Source organism: Balaenoptera borealis, assembly GCF_965194805.1.
Source record: "Balaenoptera borealis genome assembly, chromosome: 16".
In the NCBI taxonomy this organism is placed as follows: Eukaryota; Metazoa; Chordata; class Mammalia; order Artiodactyla; family Balaenopteridae; genus Balaenoptera; species Balaenoptera borealis.
Genome location: NC_138872.1, coordinates 81,357,130 through 81,375,503, shown reverse-complemented (window position 1 = coordinate 81,375,503; position 18,374 = coordinate 81,357,130). Strand labels below are relative to the sequence as shown.

The following is an 18,374-nucleotide window of genomic DNA, read 5'->3' as shown; positions in this document are numbered from 1 at the left end:
CTTGTTTTTGGTTTTTTTTGGCTGCACCTTGCCTTGTGGGATCTTAGTTCCCTCTCCAGGGATGGAACCCATGGTCCCTGCAGTGCAAGCCAGTAGTCCTAACCACTGGACCACCAGAAGTCTCAGTAAAAAAAAAAAAAGTCCCGGTCTTGTCTTTTTCAAGGCTGCTTCCCATCCCCCCTCTTCCAGGAAGCTTTCCTGGGCTGACCCTCAGGATTCCCCTCTCCTGATTCCACCTAACTAACAGCTTAGATGCAAGAAGCCACAGTAAGGTTCCAGCCTGTCTTCCCTCAAAGAACACATGCCCCCAGGGGGACTTACTTCCCCAGCAATGTCCCTGGAGCCCAGCTTAGGGCTGTGCCACCCCACACTTCATGCACTGGAGAAGATGCTATCAGGTGAGGAGAGAATCAGGGAGGAGAGCTTGCGGGCTTTGCGGGGGTGGGGATGGGGGGTTCTCACCTCAGCCCAACAAGGGAAGTCCTTCTTTCGGTCTGGCCCTCCTCACGTCCTCCCCCAGCTCTGGCAATGACGGGAGTTAGACATGGGAGCCAGGGAAGCTTCCAGGCTCCCACTCTGCTCTAAAATCATGTTTCCACCTTTTCTTCTTCTCTGTTCTTTTCCTCTGGAAAACCCCGGGTCTCCCCTCTACATTGGGTGGTGGGAGAGATACGGGGTCCACAGGTAGATGAAAGAATAAATGGACTCGAGAATTACAAATCCTCTTTTATTGAGAGGGAGACTGAAAAACAATAATTTATCACGTGGTGAACACCCAGAATCCCTCTCCCCGGGAACCCTTGGGGGCTGAGGGGTGGAGCAAGGGGGCTCCCTGAGCTTCCTGAGGGCTGTGTGGTGGGGAGTGAGGCGACACATTCAGTCCCAGGCACACGGAACGTACACCCAGGAGGCGAGGAGCCGGACAGACCCCCTCCGAGGAGGGGGGCACAAGAAGGCACAATGGCAGGGAAGCTTGGGCAGAGTGGTGGAGCGTCAGGGGTCGACAAAGGACACCATGATGTAGCGAGTGCCCCGAGTGGTGGGCAGCCCCTCGTGGTAGTGGGTGAGGCGGCCAGGGTGCAGGAGCCCCCAGCCCTTCCGGGGGGACGACACCACGCAGTCGTAGCGCAGGAAGCGGCAGCCACCTCCCTGGGAACAGGAGAAGGGGCAGGAGTGCAGGGTGAGCGGAAGTGGGGACTGGGCGGCGGGCTGACAGCGGGGAGAGCCCGACCGGGGGAATCAGGGAGGCAGGACACAGGAGGTTTGGGCATCAGCAGATGGGAGACCCAGGAGAAAGGGTGAGGCTGCCAGCCCGGAAGGGGTCCAGAAGAGGATACCCACGAAGTCACTGAGAAATATAAAGAAGGCAGACCAGAGGGAGAGAGGTGACTGAGGGGTGTGTGTAGGGATTGTAAGGGGGCGGGACACAGGGTCCTGCGTGTGGGGAGGGGCCCTGGGGGCGCCCTGAAGCGGAGGGCAGTAGGGACTCACCTCATAATCCAGGCCCTTGTGGTTGAGGGCGACATTGAGGGTGAAGGTGGATGAGTCGTGATGTGGCCGCAGAGAGGGCTGCTCATCTGGCCGGTAGCGGACCACAAAGTTCATCACCGCCCGGGTCTGTGGGGACACGGGAGGAGAGGCTGGAGGGATGGCCATCAGGTCCGGGGAGGGGGAGGGGTTCTCACTGGTACCTGCGGGCTGCCTCCCCCAGGGCTGCCCTCCTGTAGGATCTCATTTTATGGGGCCCCAAACACCACGGGGGCCAAAAAGGCATCGTGTGGAGACGTCCCACCGGGACGGGGTGTGGGAAGGGGGAGGAGCGGGGGTGGCGAGTGCAGCGGCCCACCTTGGTGTGGTAGCCTGGGAACAGGCTCTCGGTCATGGGCCCCACGTACGTCCTCAGCAGCTGCAGCCACTGGTCCTCATAGCCCACCTGCTTCATGTGGATGTCCACGGTGGGCACGTTCTCGTAGCCTCCAGCCAGCCTTGAGTCCTGTGGGCAGTGGGCACTGAGCCGATAGGGCAGTGCCAGCCTCCCCCTCCTCTTGCTCCCAGGCCTTAAAGCCTGTATTCCCTCCGTCTGGAAGTCTCGACCACTTCTTAGCTTGACTCACTCCTCCTGTCCTCTAAGTGTCAGCTAAGATGTCACCTCTCCTGTGAAGCCCCTCGGTCCCCCCACGTCTGGGTCAAGGTTCCCTCCGGAGACTCCTGCAGCACCTGGGCTGCCCATCACAGCCTTTAGAAGCTGGGTTGCTGCTGCTACTGACAGCAGGTGAGACCCAGGAGGGCAGAGCTCGACCTGCACCACCCGGGTCAGGGGCTGGCGTTTAGGACCCACCCTGTAAGTATTTCTTGAACGAATGGATGAATGAATGAATACAGTTGTGCCTCCTGTGGGCCCCTCCCCCTTGGGGACCCCTCCTTGCTCCCACTCTCTGGATTCCATTTTCCCTCAATCAGGGAAATTTCACCTCCCTCCTCCTGAGGTCCCCCCTCCTCCCCTGCCCCAGCCCCTCACCTCATGCCGGCCTCCTGACCACTGGCCGTAGTGCTCCATTTCCTCCACCAGCTCATCACACATTTGCTCAGACAGCAGAGGGAACCAGTACACGTCCGGGCAGGGCTGAGGACGGACGGGGCAGGGCAAGAAAAGCAGGGCCGGGTCATGCTCGGGGAGCGGACAGGCAGCCAAAGGAAGGGAGAGAAAGCAGGGAGCAGAAAGGGAAGCCAGGAGATGAGAGAATCTGCAGGAACGGGGATCTGAGTGTGGGGACGGGTCAGGAGGCGCCGGGCCAGAGAAGGTGGGAGCAGTGCTGAAAACATGGTGCAAACGGCACGGGGGTCCTGGAGCCCTGGGTTCTGGGATAGTGGTTTTCAAACTCGTCTTAAAAAGTATCATTTCACCCATACACCAATATACCCAACAGACAAGAGAGGACCACCCTGATTAATGCCAGGATGGGGGCGGCAGGCCTATCTGCTCAGCCTTTGCCCTCATCTTGCCTGAGCAGAAAACCCTGAGGCACCACTAATCCAGGCGGTGGGCCCAGGGGGTGATGGCCGTGTGATGGGTCGGGGTCCTGCGTGGGGCTCACCTGTTCCACGAACCCCTCCCCTTCCAGGGCGCGGCTGTAGTTCTCGTGAATGTACTGCTCCTTCCAGTCCTGGGGGTGGGAGGAGGCGCACCTTGACCCAGGCCCTCTTCATTCCATCTGCTCCCACCCAGGAAGCCCCCTCCCCAGGCAACAGGAGAGCCTGCACAGCGCGCATGCGCGTGCGGTGGGTCTGGGGCATCCTCCTTTACGGAAGGAGGGGAAACTACCTTCTGAGCGAGGGGCTGCCTACTCACCAGGGGGTTGTCGAAGATCTGCCAGAGGTCAGGGTGCAGGTGGTCTGTGTCATACCGGGAAGTGGCCAGGAGGCGCCCAAATTCGTGCTGATTGCTGAGGTGGAGAAAGATGCCCTGGCGTGGGGGGAGGGTGTGAGAAGGGTGACAGGGAGCAAGCGCCTTGCCCCGCCTCGAGCCCCAGGCCCACTCACCTTATCCCGCAGGCTCTTGCAGAAGGCCATGTCTGGGTCAGTGTCACTGCCTGAGAACACCTCCCTCTGGGGCAGCTCCGTCCTCAGGGTCTCCCCGCGGATCACGTAGGCCTGGGATATGTAGGGCACATTCCACACGCCCCTGGAGGCACCCACACCGGGGTCAGCTAGGTGGGCGACCCCCACAATCCTGCCCTGTTCCTCCCAGGAGCCCCTTCCCTCGAGGGCTGTGAGCTGCTAGGTCCCACTGGCTTCCCCCGTCAAGCCCTGCTGGTCGCAACCCTCTCATGCCCCCCTGCACGGTCAGTCCCTGCCCACAACCCCCAGCACGTCTTATGGGTGGCCACTGGAGCCCCGAGACCGGGGCTTTGGGGCAGGGTGCAGGGGTCTCCGAGGGCCCAGCTCGGGGGAGGGGAGGGGCTGCAGGACGCACACTCTCTTCCGCTGCACCAGCTCCACGTAGTCCTCGGAGCGCGCGTAGTACTCATCGGGACTCAGGGCTCCCCAGAAATTGGACCACAGCTTCCCGTGGCGGGACAGCATGGGCGCTATCACCTTCCTGTGGACGAGCAGAGGTGAGGGCCAGGCGGAGTTGTGCCCCGCGCCCAGGGGAGGAGTTGGGGGTTCCCTGGGGACTACTTGGGGGCCCTCTGGCTGAACCAGGTGAGCGACCTGTTCTCTTCAATGAGGATGCGCAGGGTCTGCGGGTTGCTGATGACCGCGTCTGCGTCCAGGCTGAAGTAGAATTCACACTTGGGGTCCTGCCGGCAAATGTCCCTGGAGGTGACAGACCAACAGACAGATGAGCTGAAACGGGAGCAGGTGGGGGGGAGAGGGGACTGTAGAGTGGGTGGAACTCCCCCTACCCGCTGAGGAGAAGAGGAGGAAAGTGGGTAGAAGCACCAGCAAGAAGACAGGAGGGAGAAAAAGACGGGGGGGAGGGGGAGGGCGGGAAAGGGGGAGGCCGAGGCCTGTGTGCCTCCTCCCCCAGGACCCCCAGATTCTTCCATCTGTGCGGGGCAAGGGAGGGACAGCACGCGTAGTGGCTGGGAGTGCGCCACTGTGGAGGCCGAGGAGAGGCTGGATGGGGAACGGAGAGGGAAGGGGGCGTGCAGTGGGTGGCAGCCCCTCGCCCACTGCTCTCACCGCCCCCTCCCCCAGCAACACCCACCCGAGGCTCACTCACATGGCCATGTCCCTGGCCTCGCCTGGCGTCAGGCCCTCCTCGGGCCCCACCAGCTTCACAGCTGAGAAGTGGTCCTGCAGCTGGGACCAGGAGTCAGCAATGTGGGGCTCGTGGTACACCTCCTGGAGATGGTGGGGGGAGAAGGGGGAGATGGGGAGACTGAGAGGGCAGAAAAGATGGTGCCTGAGGGACAGGAGCAGGGAAGGAGGTGAGCGGAAGGGTGCAGGAAGGAGTCTGGGATAGGGAGTGGGAGTTCTGATGAGGGCAGGGGCGGGGTCCCTTGGGAGGGAGAGGCTGTCAGTCGGGGTGTCTCACGTTGTTGTGCAGAAAGAGGGTGACCCTGTCGGGGGGATAGTCCAGGAGCAGCAGCCTCTGGAGGAAGCGGGGCAGGAACGGGCTAGGTTGTTCCACAAACACTGCGAGAAGCACCCGGGGGGGAGTCTGGAAGATACAACGTGATGGGGCTCAGAGGAAAGCCCGCCAGTCTGTCCTCCACAACCCTGGCAGGTTTGGGGGTCTCCAGGGGCTTTGCCCCCACCCACTGCTGCCTGGAATGCCCTCCCTGCACCCCCTGCTTCCAAGCGCTCTCCCACCCACGCTGGCACCCCCTCCTCACCTGCCCCCCCGGGAGTGGCCTCCGGTCCTGGTCGCAGAACCCACAGCCTCCCTCAGGAGTCCAGCCATTGGGGACGTAGTTTCCCAGGTAATTCAGCTGGAGCTGTTGGGAGAGACGGTGAGAGGCTGAGGCTGACGAGTCCAGGGCCAGAGGTGAGGGAGGTGGGGCAGACAGGCAGGGGACAGGGCAGGATGGGGAGCGGTGGCCACTGAGAAACTCTCCCAGCACCCGTGCTTCTGGGGCTGGGGAGGACTCACTACTTGGAAGGGCTGGAGGAACCTGGGGGCTGGGGCGAGGTCTAGGGCAGGGGCTGTGCGGCCAGGACTGACTGGGGCTGGGGAGGACTCACTACTTGGAAGGGCTGGAGGAACCTGGGGGCTGGGGCGAGGTCTAGGGCAGGGGCTGTGCGGCCAGGACTGACTGGGGCTGGGGAGGACTCACTACTTGGAAGGGCTGGAGGAACCTGGGGGCTGGGGCGAGGTCTAGGGCAGGGGCTGTGCGGCCAGGACTGACTGGGGCTGGGGCTGAGGGTATAAGCAACTGGGGCACCTTAGTGGGGCCGTTCCCATGGACCACAACAGGAAGTGTGTCATAGGCCACATTCCGGATACGCACACGATTCCGACCAAACTTTAAAACCACCTCATCTGGGGAAGAAAGGCCAGGCTTCAGACTCCCTTTCCCCAAAAGCTGCCAAACAGCACGTGCTTCTAAATATAGGGGGGCGGGGGCTGCCCAGCTTCTCTAGAGGATGAAGGACTGTGACCCATGGGGCAGGGACGGGATACCTTCTCTCTCTGAGGGCACTGACCAGGCTGCTGCCACCCTGGGGCACCCCACCACTTACTACCTGTGCGACCTGGGCAAGTCACTGGCCCCTCAAAGATGCAGTTTTCCCATCTGAGACAGGTGGATAACCACAGACCCGCCCTTTGTAGAACTGTTATGTTAAATGAAATTACAGAAGTAAAACCCTGGCCCAGAGCCTTGCCACATAGTATGTCAAACAGACATTAGGTACGACCATTGCTGCTTCTGTTACTATTAGCACAGTGCAACTAACTCTATCAGCCATTCTGACGTTTGATGAAGTTAACATCGAGATGAGTTGAAGATCACCCCAGTTCTACCAGGAGCCCCTCCCACATTCAGGACCCCCAGCAGCCTCTCATCACCCCTACTGATTGCCTTTTCCTCACCTAAAGCCCCGTTGAGGTTCTGAAAGATCTGCGATTTATGATCCAGATTAAGGCTGAGTTTCTCCTGGACGGGATGAGATGGGGCAGTTAATTAAAGAGGGGGTGGGACATCATTTCCCACTCTTTTCTCTTTATGTCTTTCAAGAAGCCTCTTTACCCCTTCCCTCCCATTCAGCCTGAGAGGCCTGCCACCTCCAGAGCTTCAAGTCGGGACCCCTCCTCTGCCCCTCCCTACCCTCAGTCCTGGGTCCAGGTAGAGCCGAGTGTAGAACAGCTGATCGTCATCGTCATCTTTGTACTTCCACTGGCGGACGATTTGGTGGATAGCGGGGGCGAAGCCAATGAATCCTGGGTCGGGGGAGGGGAGGTGCTGACTCCAAGATTCCCAGGGTCCCAGGACCTGTCCCCACTCCCTCTCCAGCCCTCAGGCACCTGGAACACTCCATGCCCCACCACTTTTGGACACTCTGCCACTCACCACCAGAGTTGAGGAAGCGCTTCCCCGTGCCCACCTCAGGGTACTGCTCCGCCAGCCCCCACTCGGGCCAGCAGAAGCCCTCTGCAGAGAAGAGCAGGCGGCTGCCACTCTGGACAAACTTCTTCAGCAGCTCCGAGGGGCTGCCAGCCAGAATCACATCGTAGCTGGGGGAGGAAGGGGAGGATGAGCAGGACAGCCACTAGGAACCTCAGTATCCTCACCCCCTCTTTCTGTCCACCCCTCTTCTTTCTCCCCAGCCCCAGCCCCTTTACCTGTCCACAAACATGATGACCATATCTTCCCTGTCTGCATATTTCTCCATTTCCTTCTTTAGCCACCTGACCTTCTGTCCTCCACCAACCGTTCGGGCTACATCGCCCCCTCGCCACTCCTGTCCCAGGCCAAGGGTCTGTGGAGGAGACCCAGAATGCCAGGGAGGGGCTCAGGCGGCCAGGTGGTCCCACCGCCCTGACCAGGCTCACCGTGGGGTCCCAGGCATCCAGCCCTCAGCCCACTCCTAGGCTAGACCCCACCCCCACCCCTTCTAGAGGCCACGAGGGTGTTCCTCTCCTCACCCGCACAGTGTAATTGAAAAACTCCGCTGACCGCAGGAAACGCCGGTATCCTTCTGTCTCGCCTGTGGCCACGGTGATCACCAGCAGCTTCTCTGTCACCAGCCAGGAACTGGCACTCAGGACCCACTCGCCCAGCTGCCCCACGCGCTCCACTCACCGCAGGTCCCCTTCCCCTCCCTCTGACTCTGCTCCTGTTCCTCACCTCCTTTCCGCATTCCCTCTTAATCTCTTCCAACCCAGGGAAACCTGACCCCAGTGAAAGCGGGATGGGAGTAACACCCAGAAATTCGGGGTCAGTTTCCATGCGGAGGGTGGAAACAGTTCAGAGCGAGGAGTGGGCGAGGGGCCGTGTGATTCGGCCCTAGGGAGCCCGCTGGGTGTGGGAGAGGCCGGCCTCGACCCTCTCCCCCGGGTCAGTCTGGCGCCACTCGCCCCTCCCGGGGTTCTCACCTGGGTTGACAGGGTCGCTGCCCCGGGGACGATTTGAAGCCGAGGCCTCAGGAGGCGGCGACAGCAGTAGCAGCAGTAGCAGCAGGAGCCGGAGTCCCGGGCCCGAGGCCATGACGGGGAGCTGGCCGAGAGGCACACAGGCCCGCACCGGGCTCTGGCTGTGCGCCTGGACCCCAGCTCCGGAGAGGGTCTCTGGGAAAAAGGATGCGGGCTGCTGTGCGGCCCGCAGCTAGGAGGAGCCGGGTTGGGGCTCCGCCCTGGGGGGAAAAAAAAGCGTACCCGGAGGTTACAGAAAACTCGAGATGCCGGGCCTTAGACAAGGCGAGGATTGTCCCGGGCGGTGAGCAGAACTGAACGAGCGGAGGGGGCGCCCAGCCCGGAGGCGGGGGAGGGGCGGGGACTAGGGCCGGCGATCCCGAGCCGAGGACATTTAGAGCCAGCCCGGCCCACAGCCAGCCTAACACTTGAGGAAAGTGAAACGCGGAGAGGGGAAGTGACCCCTTGCGGGTCCGGCGGGATGCGGAGGCGGGTCTTTGCCACAGCCCTGCATCGAGCAGCCGGGCGGAAGACCCAGAAAGAGAGGCGGTGGGGACGCGCGGAGCGGGTTTGACGGCAGGGAGGGAGAAGGCCGAGGAGTCTGCGGCCCCAAGGGGTCTGGGGGTTGAGGTTTTGGCAGAGGGTCACCGGGGACCTCTGGGATTGCCCACTCAGGCCAAGTTCTTTGGTACTCCGGACCATCATCTTCACCGCCCAGGGGAGAAGCTCCAGGGGATGCCTTTGTGATGATTGTATCTTCAGACGGACCAAAGGAAAATGACGTTTCTTGAAAGATCACTGGCAACACCTCTTTAAAATGACCCATTTCGAGGGTCCCGCAAAATACACAACTACACCGAGGTCGTAAGTAGTTTTGCCCGTATAAAATATGGCGGAAAGCTTTCTGGTCTCTAAGGGAACATTACGCAGTTAAAGCGGTGGATTGCACTGCGCACGCGTAGAGGCACGCGCCACAGGAAGTCGTCATGCCCCTACCACAGCGCGTGATTTAGAACGCGTGCGCAGTAGGCTCATCTGGCGGCTGTGTTGTGAAAATGGTGGAGAAGAAAACTTCGGGTATGTGAGCCCTCGGCTGTTGGCCCCCTACCCTCCCCTAAAACCGAACCTGGCCTAGGATTCCCTCAGCCAGTTATTAGTCTTAAATCCCTACCCCGGGCCTCGGGTCCTGACGTCGGGGCAGACCCCCAAACCATCCGTTCACGTTTTATTCATGCCTGCTGCAACCCGGGCCCTGGGGATGGAGAAAGAAAAAAGATCCTTAGCATCCAAGAACTGGCTTTCCGGGAGCTGGGCAGACGCGCAGACTTACCACTGCATTTCAGAGTGATACGTGCTATGGTAGAGGGATGCAGAGTGCCTGGGCTCGGGGAGGAGTGGCATCCAACCCAGCTTCTGGGAAGGAGGGGACTGGAGGGAAAGAAAACGCTTGGGTTGAGTCCTGAAAGTCACAGTTTAGCTCAGTGCAGTTGCGTGGGGACTCCTTCCCTGCAGCGGGAACCGCACGTGCCAAGGTAGGAGAGCAAGAAAAAGCAAATCGCTTAGGAAGCCAAGTTCACAGTTCTGGGGCTTGCAGAGGAGAGAGGCTGGAGGGCTAGGAAGAGGTATCCTTGAAAGGCATTGTATACACTGCCGAAGAGTTTGAACTCTCTGGAGAGGGCGGTGGAGAGCCATCAAGGGCTTTTAAGGCAGGGGAGTGACCCAGACAAATTTATCTCTTAGAAAGGGAGTTTAGCTTCAATGCGGAGGATGGATTGGAGCGACTAGAGCTGCGCTGTCCGGTAGAAATTTCAGGGATGATGGAAATGTTCTTAATCAGCACTATTCAGTATGGCAGCCGGTAGCCACATGTGGCTATTGAGCACTTGAAATGTGGCAAGATTGAGAAACTGAATTTAAAAATTTATGTGTCTTAATTAATTACAGCTTAATTAATCTACATCTAAATTTCAGTAGCCTCATGTGACTAGTGGCTGCTCTATTGTGTAGTGCAGGTTCAGAGATTGGAAGGCCAGTTAGGAAGCTGTTGAGGAATCCAGATAAAAAGAGATGAGGGTCAGAACACTCTGCCAGATTGACTTGTAATAAATCCAGTCATGTCATCTTTAAACCCCTCACTGGATCTCCAACACCCTCACCATAAAATCCCCAAATCCAAATTCCTTTATTTTGTTATTTTAAAAAAATTTTAATTTATTTGGTTGCGCTGGGTCTTAGTTGCAGCAGGTGGGCCCCTTAGTTGTGGCATATGAACTCTTAGTTGCAGCAGGCATGTGGGATCTAGTTCCCTGACCAGGGATCGAACCCGGGCTCCCTGCATTGGGAGCTCGGAGTCTTATCCAGTGGACCACCAGGGAAGTCCCAAAGCCAAATTCCTTTAGATACTTAAAGGTAAGATTCTTAATGGTCTGCCTGACTTCCTATCCCCATCCTCCCCCCGCCCACCACACACACATACTTTATATACCAGCCATACCGAACTTTAAAAAATTTATTGAAGGCACTGCAGTCTTTCATCCAGGCCTTCTCTCATGCTGGTACCAAGGCCTAAGACACCCCACCCCCATCCCAATCAGGCTAACTTCTATTCATCAGTCAGGCCTCAACCTAGACTTACTTTGCTCTGGAAAATCTTCCTGACTACCCCAAGCCCCGGTTATGTGTTTCTGTCATGTGCTTTGTAGTACTTTGTACTTCCCTGTCCTAGCATGTACTGTCCTGTACTGGGCTTGTTTATTTGATCATTTATATTCCCCACCTGACTGCAAGCTCTGGTTGTATTCCCAGAACCGCCTGGTACTTGGAAGGGAGGCAGTATAGTACAGCGATCAAGAGGATCTTTTTTGATGCTGGGCAGTTCTGGGTTTGAATTCTGACCCAGGTGCTTATTAGCTGTGTAAACTTTGGACAGGTTTCTTAACCTCTGAACTCCAGTAAACTGGGGATGATAATGATACCTATCTCATAGGGTTGATGTAAAGATTAAAGGATTCCATTTATGCAAAGAGCTTAGTACAGGCAGATCTCAGAGATACGCAGGTTCGGTTCTAAACACTGCAATAAAGCGAATATCGCAATAAAGTGAGTCACACAAATTTTTTTATTTCCCAGTGCATATAAAAATTATGTTTAGGGACTTCCCTGGCTATCCGGTGGTTAAGACTCCACGCTTCTACTGCAGGGGGCACGGGTTCAATCCCTGGTCGGGGAACTAAGATTCCACATGCTGCTCGGCGCAGCCAAAAAGAAATCTTTTTTGTTTTTACGTTATAGTCAGTTAAGTGTGCAATAGCATTATGTCTTTTCAAAATGTACATGCGTTAATTTAAAAATACTTTATTGCTAAGAAATGCTAGCCATCATGTGAGTCTTCAGCGCATTGTAACCTTTTTTGCTGGTGGAATGTCTTGCCTCGATGTGGATGGCTGCTGACTGATCAGGGTGATGGTTACTGAAGGCTGGGGTGGCCGTGGCAGTTGCTTAAAGTAAGACAGCACGGACGTTTGCCACATTGATTGACTCTTCCTTTCGTGAAGGAGTTCTCTGTAGCCTGCAATGCTGTTTGATAGCGTTTTACCCAGAGTAGAACTTCTTTCAAAATTGGAGTTAATCCTCTCAAGCCTGTCACTGCTTTATCAAGTAAGTTATATAATATTCTATTTTTTAAAGGTCTTTGTTTTTTCCTTTCCTTTCCTTTCCCTTTCTTTCTCCACCCTCCCTCCCTCCCTCCCTCCCTTCCTTCCTTCCTTCTGTCCCCACACAGCTTGCAGAATCTTAGTTCCTCAACCAGGGATCGAACCCTGGCCCACTGCAGTGGGAGCTCGTAGTCCTAACCACTGGACTGCCAGGGAATTCCCTGTTATGTGATACTGTGAATCATTTGTTGTTGTTTCAACAGTCTTCACAACATCTTCACCACGAGTAGATTTTATCTCAAGAAACCACTTTCTTGGCTCATCCAGAAGAAGCAACTCCTCATCCATGAGTTTTATTGTGAGATTTCAGCAATTCAGTCACATCTTCAAGCTCCCCTTCTAATTATAGTTCTCTTGCTGTTTCCACCACATCTGCAGTTACTTCCTCCACTGAAGTCTTGAATCCCTCAAAGTCATCCATGAGGGTCGGAATCAACTTCTTCCAAACTCCTGTTAATGTTGACGTTTTGACCTCTTCCCATGAATCACAAATGTTCTTCATGGCGTCTAGAATGGTGAATCCTTTCCAGAAGGTTTTCAATTGACTCTGCCCAGCTCCATCAGAGGAATCATTATCTATGGCAGCTATAGCCTTATGAAATATATTTCTTAAATAATAAGACTTGAAAGTCAAAATTACTCCTTAATCCACGGGCTGCAGAATGGATATTGTGTTAGCAGGCGTGAAAACAACATTGATCTTGTTGTACATCTCCATTAGAGCTCTCGGGTGAGCAGGTGCATTGTCAATGAGCAGTAATAGTTTGTAAAGTATCTTTTTTTTCTGAGCAGTAGGTGTCAACAGTGGGCTTCAAATATTCGGTAAACTATGTTGTAAACAAATGTGCTGTCATCCAGGCTTTGTTGTTCCATTTATAGAGCACAGGCAGGATAGATCTAGCCTAATTCTTAAGGGCCCTAGGATGTTCAGAAGGGTAAATGAGCGTTGGCTTCAACTTAAAGTTACCAGCCAGCTGCTTTAGCCCCTAACAAGAGAGTCATCCTATCCTTTGAAGCTTTGAAGCCAGGCATTGACTTCTCCTCTCTAGCTATGAAAGTCCTGGATGGCTTCTTCTTCTAATAGAAGGCAGTTTTGTCTACACTGGAAGTCTGTTGTTTAGTGTTGCCACCTTCATCAATTATCTTAGCTAGAGCCTCTGATTTTTTTTTTTTGGCCGTGCTGCGCAGCTTGCGGGATCTTAGTTCCCCAGTCAGGGATCGAACCCGGGCCCACAGCAGTGAAAGTGCACAGTCCTAACCACTGGCCCACCAGGGAATTCCCTTAGTTTGAGCTTCTGAATAACTTACTGTAGCTTCTACAACAGCACTTTAAAAAAATATATTTATTTATTTATTTGGCTGTGCCGGGTCTTTAGTTGCAGCATGCGAACTCTTAGTTGCAGCATGTGGGATCTAGTTCCCTGACCAGGGATCGAACCCAGGCTCCCTGCACTGGGAGTGTGGAGTCTTAGCCACAGGACACCAGGGAAGTCCCTCTACATCAGCACTTGCTGCTTCAGCTTGCACTTTTATGTTATGGAGACGGCCTCTTTCCTTTTTTTAAAAAATAAATTTACTTATTTATTTATTTATTTTTGGCTGCGTTGGGTCTTCGTTGCTGCGCGCGGGCTTTCTCTGGTTGCAGCGAGTGGGGGCTACTCTTCGTTGCGGTGCGCAGGCTTCTCATTGAGGTGGCTTCACTTGTTGCGGAGCACAGACTCTAGGCTCGCGGGCTTCAGTAGTTGTGGCTCGCAGGCTCTAGAGCGCAAGCTCAGTAGTTGCGGTGCACAGGCTTAGTTGCTCCGCGGCATGTGGGATCTTCCCGGACCAGGGATCAAACCCATGTCCCCTGCATTGGCAGGTGGATTCTTACCACTGCGCCACCAGGGAAGTCCCTGGCTTCTTTCCTTAAACCTAATGAACCAACCTCTGCTCGTTTCACACTTTGTTTCTGCTGCTTCCTCACCTCTCTCAGCCCTTGTAGAATTGAAGAGAGTTAGGGCCTTGCTCTTTATTAGGCTTTGGATTAAGGGAATGTTATGGCTGGTTTGATCTTCTATCCAGATCACTAAATCTTTCTCCATATGAGCAGTAAGGCTGTTTTGCTTTCTTGTCATTCAGGTGTTGACTGAACTAGCACTTTTAATTTTCTTCAAGAACTTTTCCTTTGCATTCACAACTTAGCTAACTGTTTGGTTCAAGAGGTCTAGCTTTTGGCCTGTCTCAGCTTCTGACATGCCTTCCTCACTAAGCATAATCATTTCTAGCTTTTGATTTAAAGTGAGAGACATGTAGCTCTTCCTTTCACTTGAACACTTAGAGGCCACTGTAAGGTTATTAATTGGCCTAATTTCAATATTGTTGTGTCTCAGGGAATCGGGAAGCCCGAGGACAGGGAGAGAGACTTGGGACAGCTGACTGCTAGAGTAGTCGGAACACACACACATTTATCAATCAAGTTTGCCGTCTTGTATGGGTGCGATTTGTGATGCCCGAAAACAATTACAATAGTAACATCAAAGATCACTGGTCACAGATCACCATAACAAAGATAATAATAATGAAAACGTGTGAAATATTGCAAGAATTACTAAAATGTGACATATAGACACAGTCTCAGGCTATGGAGAGCTCAAGCAAACACACTGGATTTGGCCCTAGATGGTCACTGGTGTCCTGAGTGTGAGTGGTTCCCATTGAATGGAAGTTGGTTTGCCAGGGGTTGGTTAGGAGTGGATGGGAGGTAAGGAAATAAAACTTACCATGGACTGCACTCTCAAAGCAGAGTAGGTATGAAGTTGGGTAGACACGTGAGAGTTTAGCAGGTTTTTCTGTGGAGGGGAAAGTACCAGTTGAGTGGGAGGGGTTGAAGATGCAAGAGGTGGGGAGGACTCGAGCTAGAGGTAAAGGGTTTGGGTTTAGCAGTGGGACTTGGGGGTGCATCCACTTGGAATGGAGGGACGGGGGTACCCATGCAGTTACGACTGAGGGTAGGCTGATGGATGAGCATCTCTCCATGGTGGCTCATGTCCTTTTAGGTGGGAAAGGAGATTGCTGAGTGTAAAGGCTGAGTGCATCAAGGTCCCAGTGGAGCCTGGAAGCCCCGAGTGTACTGTGGTCTCCGTCAGCATGGTTGTGTGATTTCGGCCAGCAGTGAGAGGTCTCCAGGAGGCATTTCATTGGCTGTGTCTGGGATTGGGAAGAAAGGCTGGGGCCAAAAGGATAGAAAACAGGCATGAATGGGGACTTACCTGGTAGTCCAGTGGCTAAGACTCCACGCTCCCAGTTCAGGGGGCCCGGGTTCGTTCCCGGGTCAGGGAACTGGATCCTGCATGCCGCAACTAAGAGTTAACGTGCCGCAACTAAGAATCCCGCGTGCCACAACTAAAGATCCCACATGCAACAATGAAAATCCTGCGTGCCGCAACTAAGACCCAGCGCAGCCGAATAAATAAATAAGTAAATATTTTAAAAAAAAGAAAAGAAAACAGGCATGAGTGACTGAAACGGCAGTCTTAGGTAGCTGGGAAGGAAGCAGCCAGAGTGGGTGATATATTGGGAGAAGATACAGGGGCCAAGGGCTTGGGGGCTAGGATGAGATCAGAGAACTGTGCCTCCCCAACCCCTGGACGTCTTCCACACACGGCTCAGAGCCAAGGCCGCCCCAGCTTCTCTCTTCTCTGACCCCATAACTCTTCTGGCCCCGTCCCATCTAGTTCGCTCCCAGGACCCTGGACAGCGGCGGGTGCTGGACCGGGCGGCCCGGCAACGCCGCATCAACAGGCAGCTCGAGGCCTTGGAGAATGACAACTTCCAGGACGACCCCCACGCAGGGCTCCCCCAGCTCGGCAAGCGGCTGCCTCAGTTTGATGATGATGCAGACACTGGTGAGTCGGGTGGAGGAGGGAGCGGGCGCCGGGTGCCAGGAGACAAGGCTGCAGGAAGAGGGAAGAGCCTGCCCGGGTCAGGGTGCGTAAGGACATCGCGCTGGGGGATGGATGATCCAGGAGCTCCTCTGGCTCCTTTGAGCCAACTGCTCTCCCTTTCTGTGCTTCCGTTTCCTTTCCTGTATGTATCAATAGGATAAAGAAGCTGGAGCCGACGAGCTCTGAGATCCCTTGAGCTCGGACACAAAGCTCTAGATATAGGGAGGGTGGAGATGGAGGAAGGCTTGGCTTGGAGAAGTGGGGGGCGGGGAAGGGTGTTAGAGAGAGGCCGGCTTAGAACCCAGGTGGGCACCTGGGCAATGAATGGACACGGGGGATCGGAACGGTGAAGCAAAGAACCAGTGTCTTCCTTGGCACGTGCCAAGTAACTCATTGCTCTTGACCTCTAGGAAAGAAAAAGAAGAAAACTCGAGGTGATCATTTTAAACTTCGCTTCCGAAAAAACTTTCAGGCCTTGCTGGAGGAGCAGGTGAGAGGAGCTGGCTGGGGAGGACCCCACAGGGCAGGGATGCACCTGCAGAGATCCTTGGCCCCAGCGGGTGTTCCTGGGAGGGGACAGAGGGGTCACAGGGCCAGCCCCCTTGTCTCTGCAGAACCTGAGTGTGGCTGAGGGCCCCAACTACCTGACGGCCTGCGCAGGACCCCCATCCCGGCCCCAGCGCCCCTTCTGTGCTGTCTGTGGCTTCCCCTCCCCCTACACCTGTGTCAGCTGCGGCGCCCGGTACTGTACTGTGCGCTGCCTGGGCACCCACCAGGAGACCAGGTGAGAGGGGCCTCCCCCGGGTCCACACCCTCCCCCTCCTCCCCCCGCAGCCTCCTGGACCCTCTGCTCATCCTGGGCTTCCTCTGCCTTGCAGGTGCCTGAAGTGGACTGTATGACCCTAGGCGTCCCCAGAGAGGAAGGCCTTCCGTGCATCACCTGGCCTCGGAGAGGGCATCACCGAAAGGAAAGGCGCTCCCCCTGGACCAAGAGAGGAGCCCAACAAAGCTCGTGTCCTGTCCTCCAGGGAAGACCAGTCTTACTCCCAGGGACTGTGGCAGGGCAGTGGGCCGAGCCCTCAGCGTGCTGTTGTAATAAAAGGTCTCATGCGAGGAGGAGCCTGCCTGTTTGGTCCTGTGGTGTTTTGGGGGTGAGGCTGAGGGGTCTCCTGTCTCTCGAACTCACTGCTCTGTGTCTTTTCCTACTCCCGCTCTCTGCCCCTCATGGTCCCTGACCGTGAAAGATTTTGTCCCATTCTCCTGCCATCCCCAGGTCTTTGCATTTCTTGGCTGCTTCTTTTTTTTTTATATTTATTTATTTATTTATTTTGGCCGCGTTGGGTCTTCATTGCTGTGCACAGGCTTTCTCTAGTTGCAGTGAGCAGGGGTTTTTCTTCGTTGCGGTGGCTTCTCTTATTGCAGAGCATGGGCTCTAGGCGCGCAGGCTCAGTAGTTGTGGCTCACGGGCTCTGGAGCGCAGGCTCAGTAGTTGTGGTGCACAGGCTTAGTTGCTCTGCAGCATGTGGGATCTTCCCAGACCAGGGATTGAACTTGTGTCCCCTGCATTGGCAGGCGGATTCTTAACCACTGCACCATAAGCGAAGTCCCTTGGCCTGCTTTATGTCGCTATTCGGATTATCGATCTAGTTCTTTTTTTTTTTTTTTTTCTTAATTTTGTTTCTGTAGTTCCTCTGGATATCTTTTTTTTTTTTTTTTTGGGTATCTTTTGAGTACCGCTGGCTCCTAGGACTGGTGATGGGGAAGTGGAGCGAGGGAAGGGGTGGGGACGGGGGTATAGAAGGGTACCACAGAAGGCACCAGTCCTGTCTTTATCCTCTGGTTCTTAACCGAATGGGAGAGACTGGGACCTCGTTCTTGGTGCTGCCCGTCTGAGGGAGCACTTGTCCTTAGGAAGCCCCTCTTACCAGGGGCTGTGGTGTGTGAAATTATTAGCAGCAGAGAGAACCCAGAAATTTCTGGGTTGCGTCAGGAAGTTCACGGTATAGAGGCTCCTGTTCTTGGCGGCCCTGGATGCTGTAACTTCTGTGGTACTAGAGCTTCTTACACCCACACCTTCTCTAAGTGGATTGCAAGCTATGAGCTCATAAGTGCCTTGGAGTTGCTGTCTTAAGGCCCCATACCCTGTTGCAACATAGCAAACCAGGTGCTTAGGAAATACTTGTTGCACAAATTACTTCAGTAGGATATTAATGGGATCCAGCCAAGCTGGTGTCAGGGAACTTCTTAGGCTCTTCTCCCCACTCTTGGGGACTTTCTTGGGGTTGGCCCACATATTCCCAGTGTCTTCCTGAGGAGCTTCCTGCCCTTCCTCTGGAGACTTGGTTGGGCAGGTGGTGTTGGTGACGTCTTCGTGTTCAGTGGTGGCGAGGACAGGGTTTAGAGACAGTCCTCAGTGTGGTGGTTTTGAAAAATGGCTGTAAAATTTTTTACTATCCTTTCATCAAAAGGTGGTGCTTGGTCCCCTTCCCCTGGGATCTGGGCACGCTTATGACTGCTTGGACCAGTAGAAAATGGTAGAAGAGTGATCACATGACACTCAAGGCGAGGTGGTAAAAGGCAGTGCGGCTTCTGCCTTGTCCCTAGGACACTTGGGACACTTTTGGAACCTTCAGCTACCATGTAAGAAATCCAAGC

At 55.1% G+C, this 18,374-nt stretch overlaps 2 protein-coding genes across 2 annotated transcripts; one reads left to right on the top strand and one right to left on the bottom strand.

Annotated features, from left to right (window-relative positions):
* Positions 1–713: 713 nt before the first annotated feature.
* On the bottom strand, positions 714–8,514 carry PLOD3 (procollagen-lysine,2-oxoglutarate 5-dioxygenase 3). The gene is made up of 19 exons (XM_082359962.1): positions 8,045–8,514; positions 7,595–7,686; positions 7,292–7,428; positions 7,020–7,183; positions 6,777–6,889; positions 6,542–6,605; positions 5,892–5,989; positions 5,343–5,444; positions 5,042–5,167; positions 4,727–4,848; positions 4,213–4,317; positions 3,974–4,099; positions 3,541–3,682; positions 3,350–3,463; positions 3,096–3,164; positions 2,519–2,623; positions 1,847–1,993; positions 1,492–1,617; positions 714–1,149 (listed from the first exon to the last, which is right to left on the bottom strand). The coding sequence occupies exons 1-19, from the start codon at positions 8,154–8,156 to the stop codon at positions 994–996; spliced, it is 2,220 nt and encodes a 739-aa protein (XP_082216088.1). The 5' UTR covers positions 8,157–8,514; the 3' UTR covers positions 714–993.
* Positions 8,515–8,987: 473 nt separating this feature from the next.
* Positions 8,988–16,843, top strand: ZNHIT1 (zinc finger HIT-type containing 1). Its single transcript, XM_082359970.1, has 5 exons — positions 8,988–9,157; positions 15,510–15,680; positions 16,130–16,209; positions 16,334–16,503; positions 16,598–16,843. Exons 1-5 carry the CDS (start codon positions 9,136–9,138, stop codon positions 16,617–16,619), a joined length of 465 nt encoding a protein of 154 aa, XP_082216096.1. The 5' UTR covers positions 8,988–9,135; the 3' UTR covers positions 16,620–16,843.
* Positions 16,844–18,374: the final 1,531 nt, after the last annotated feature.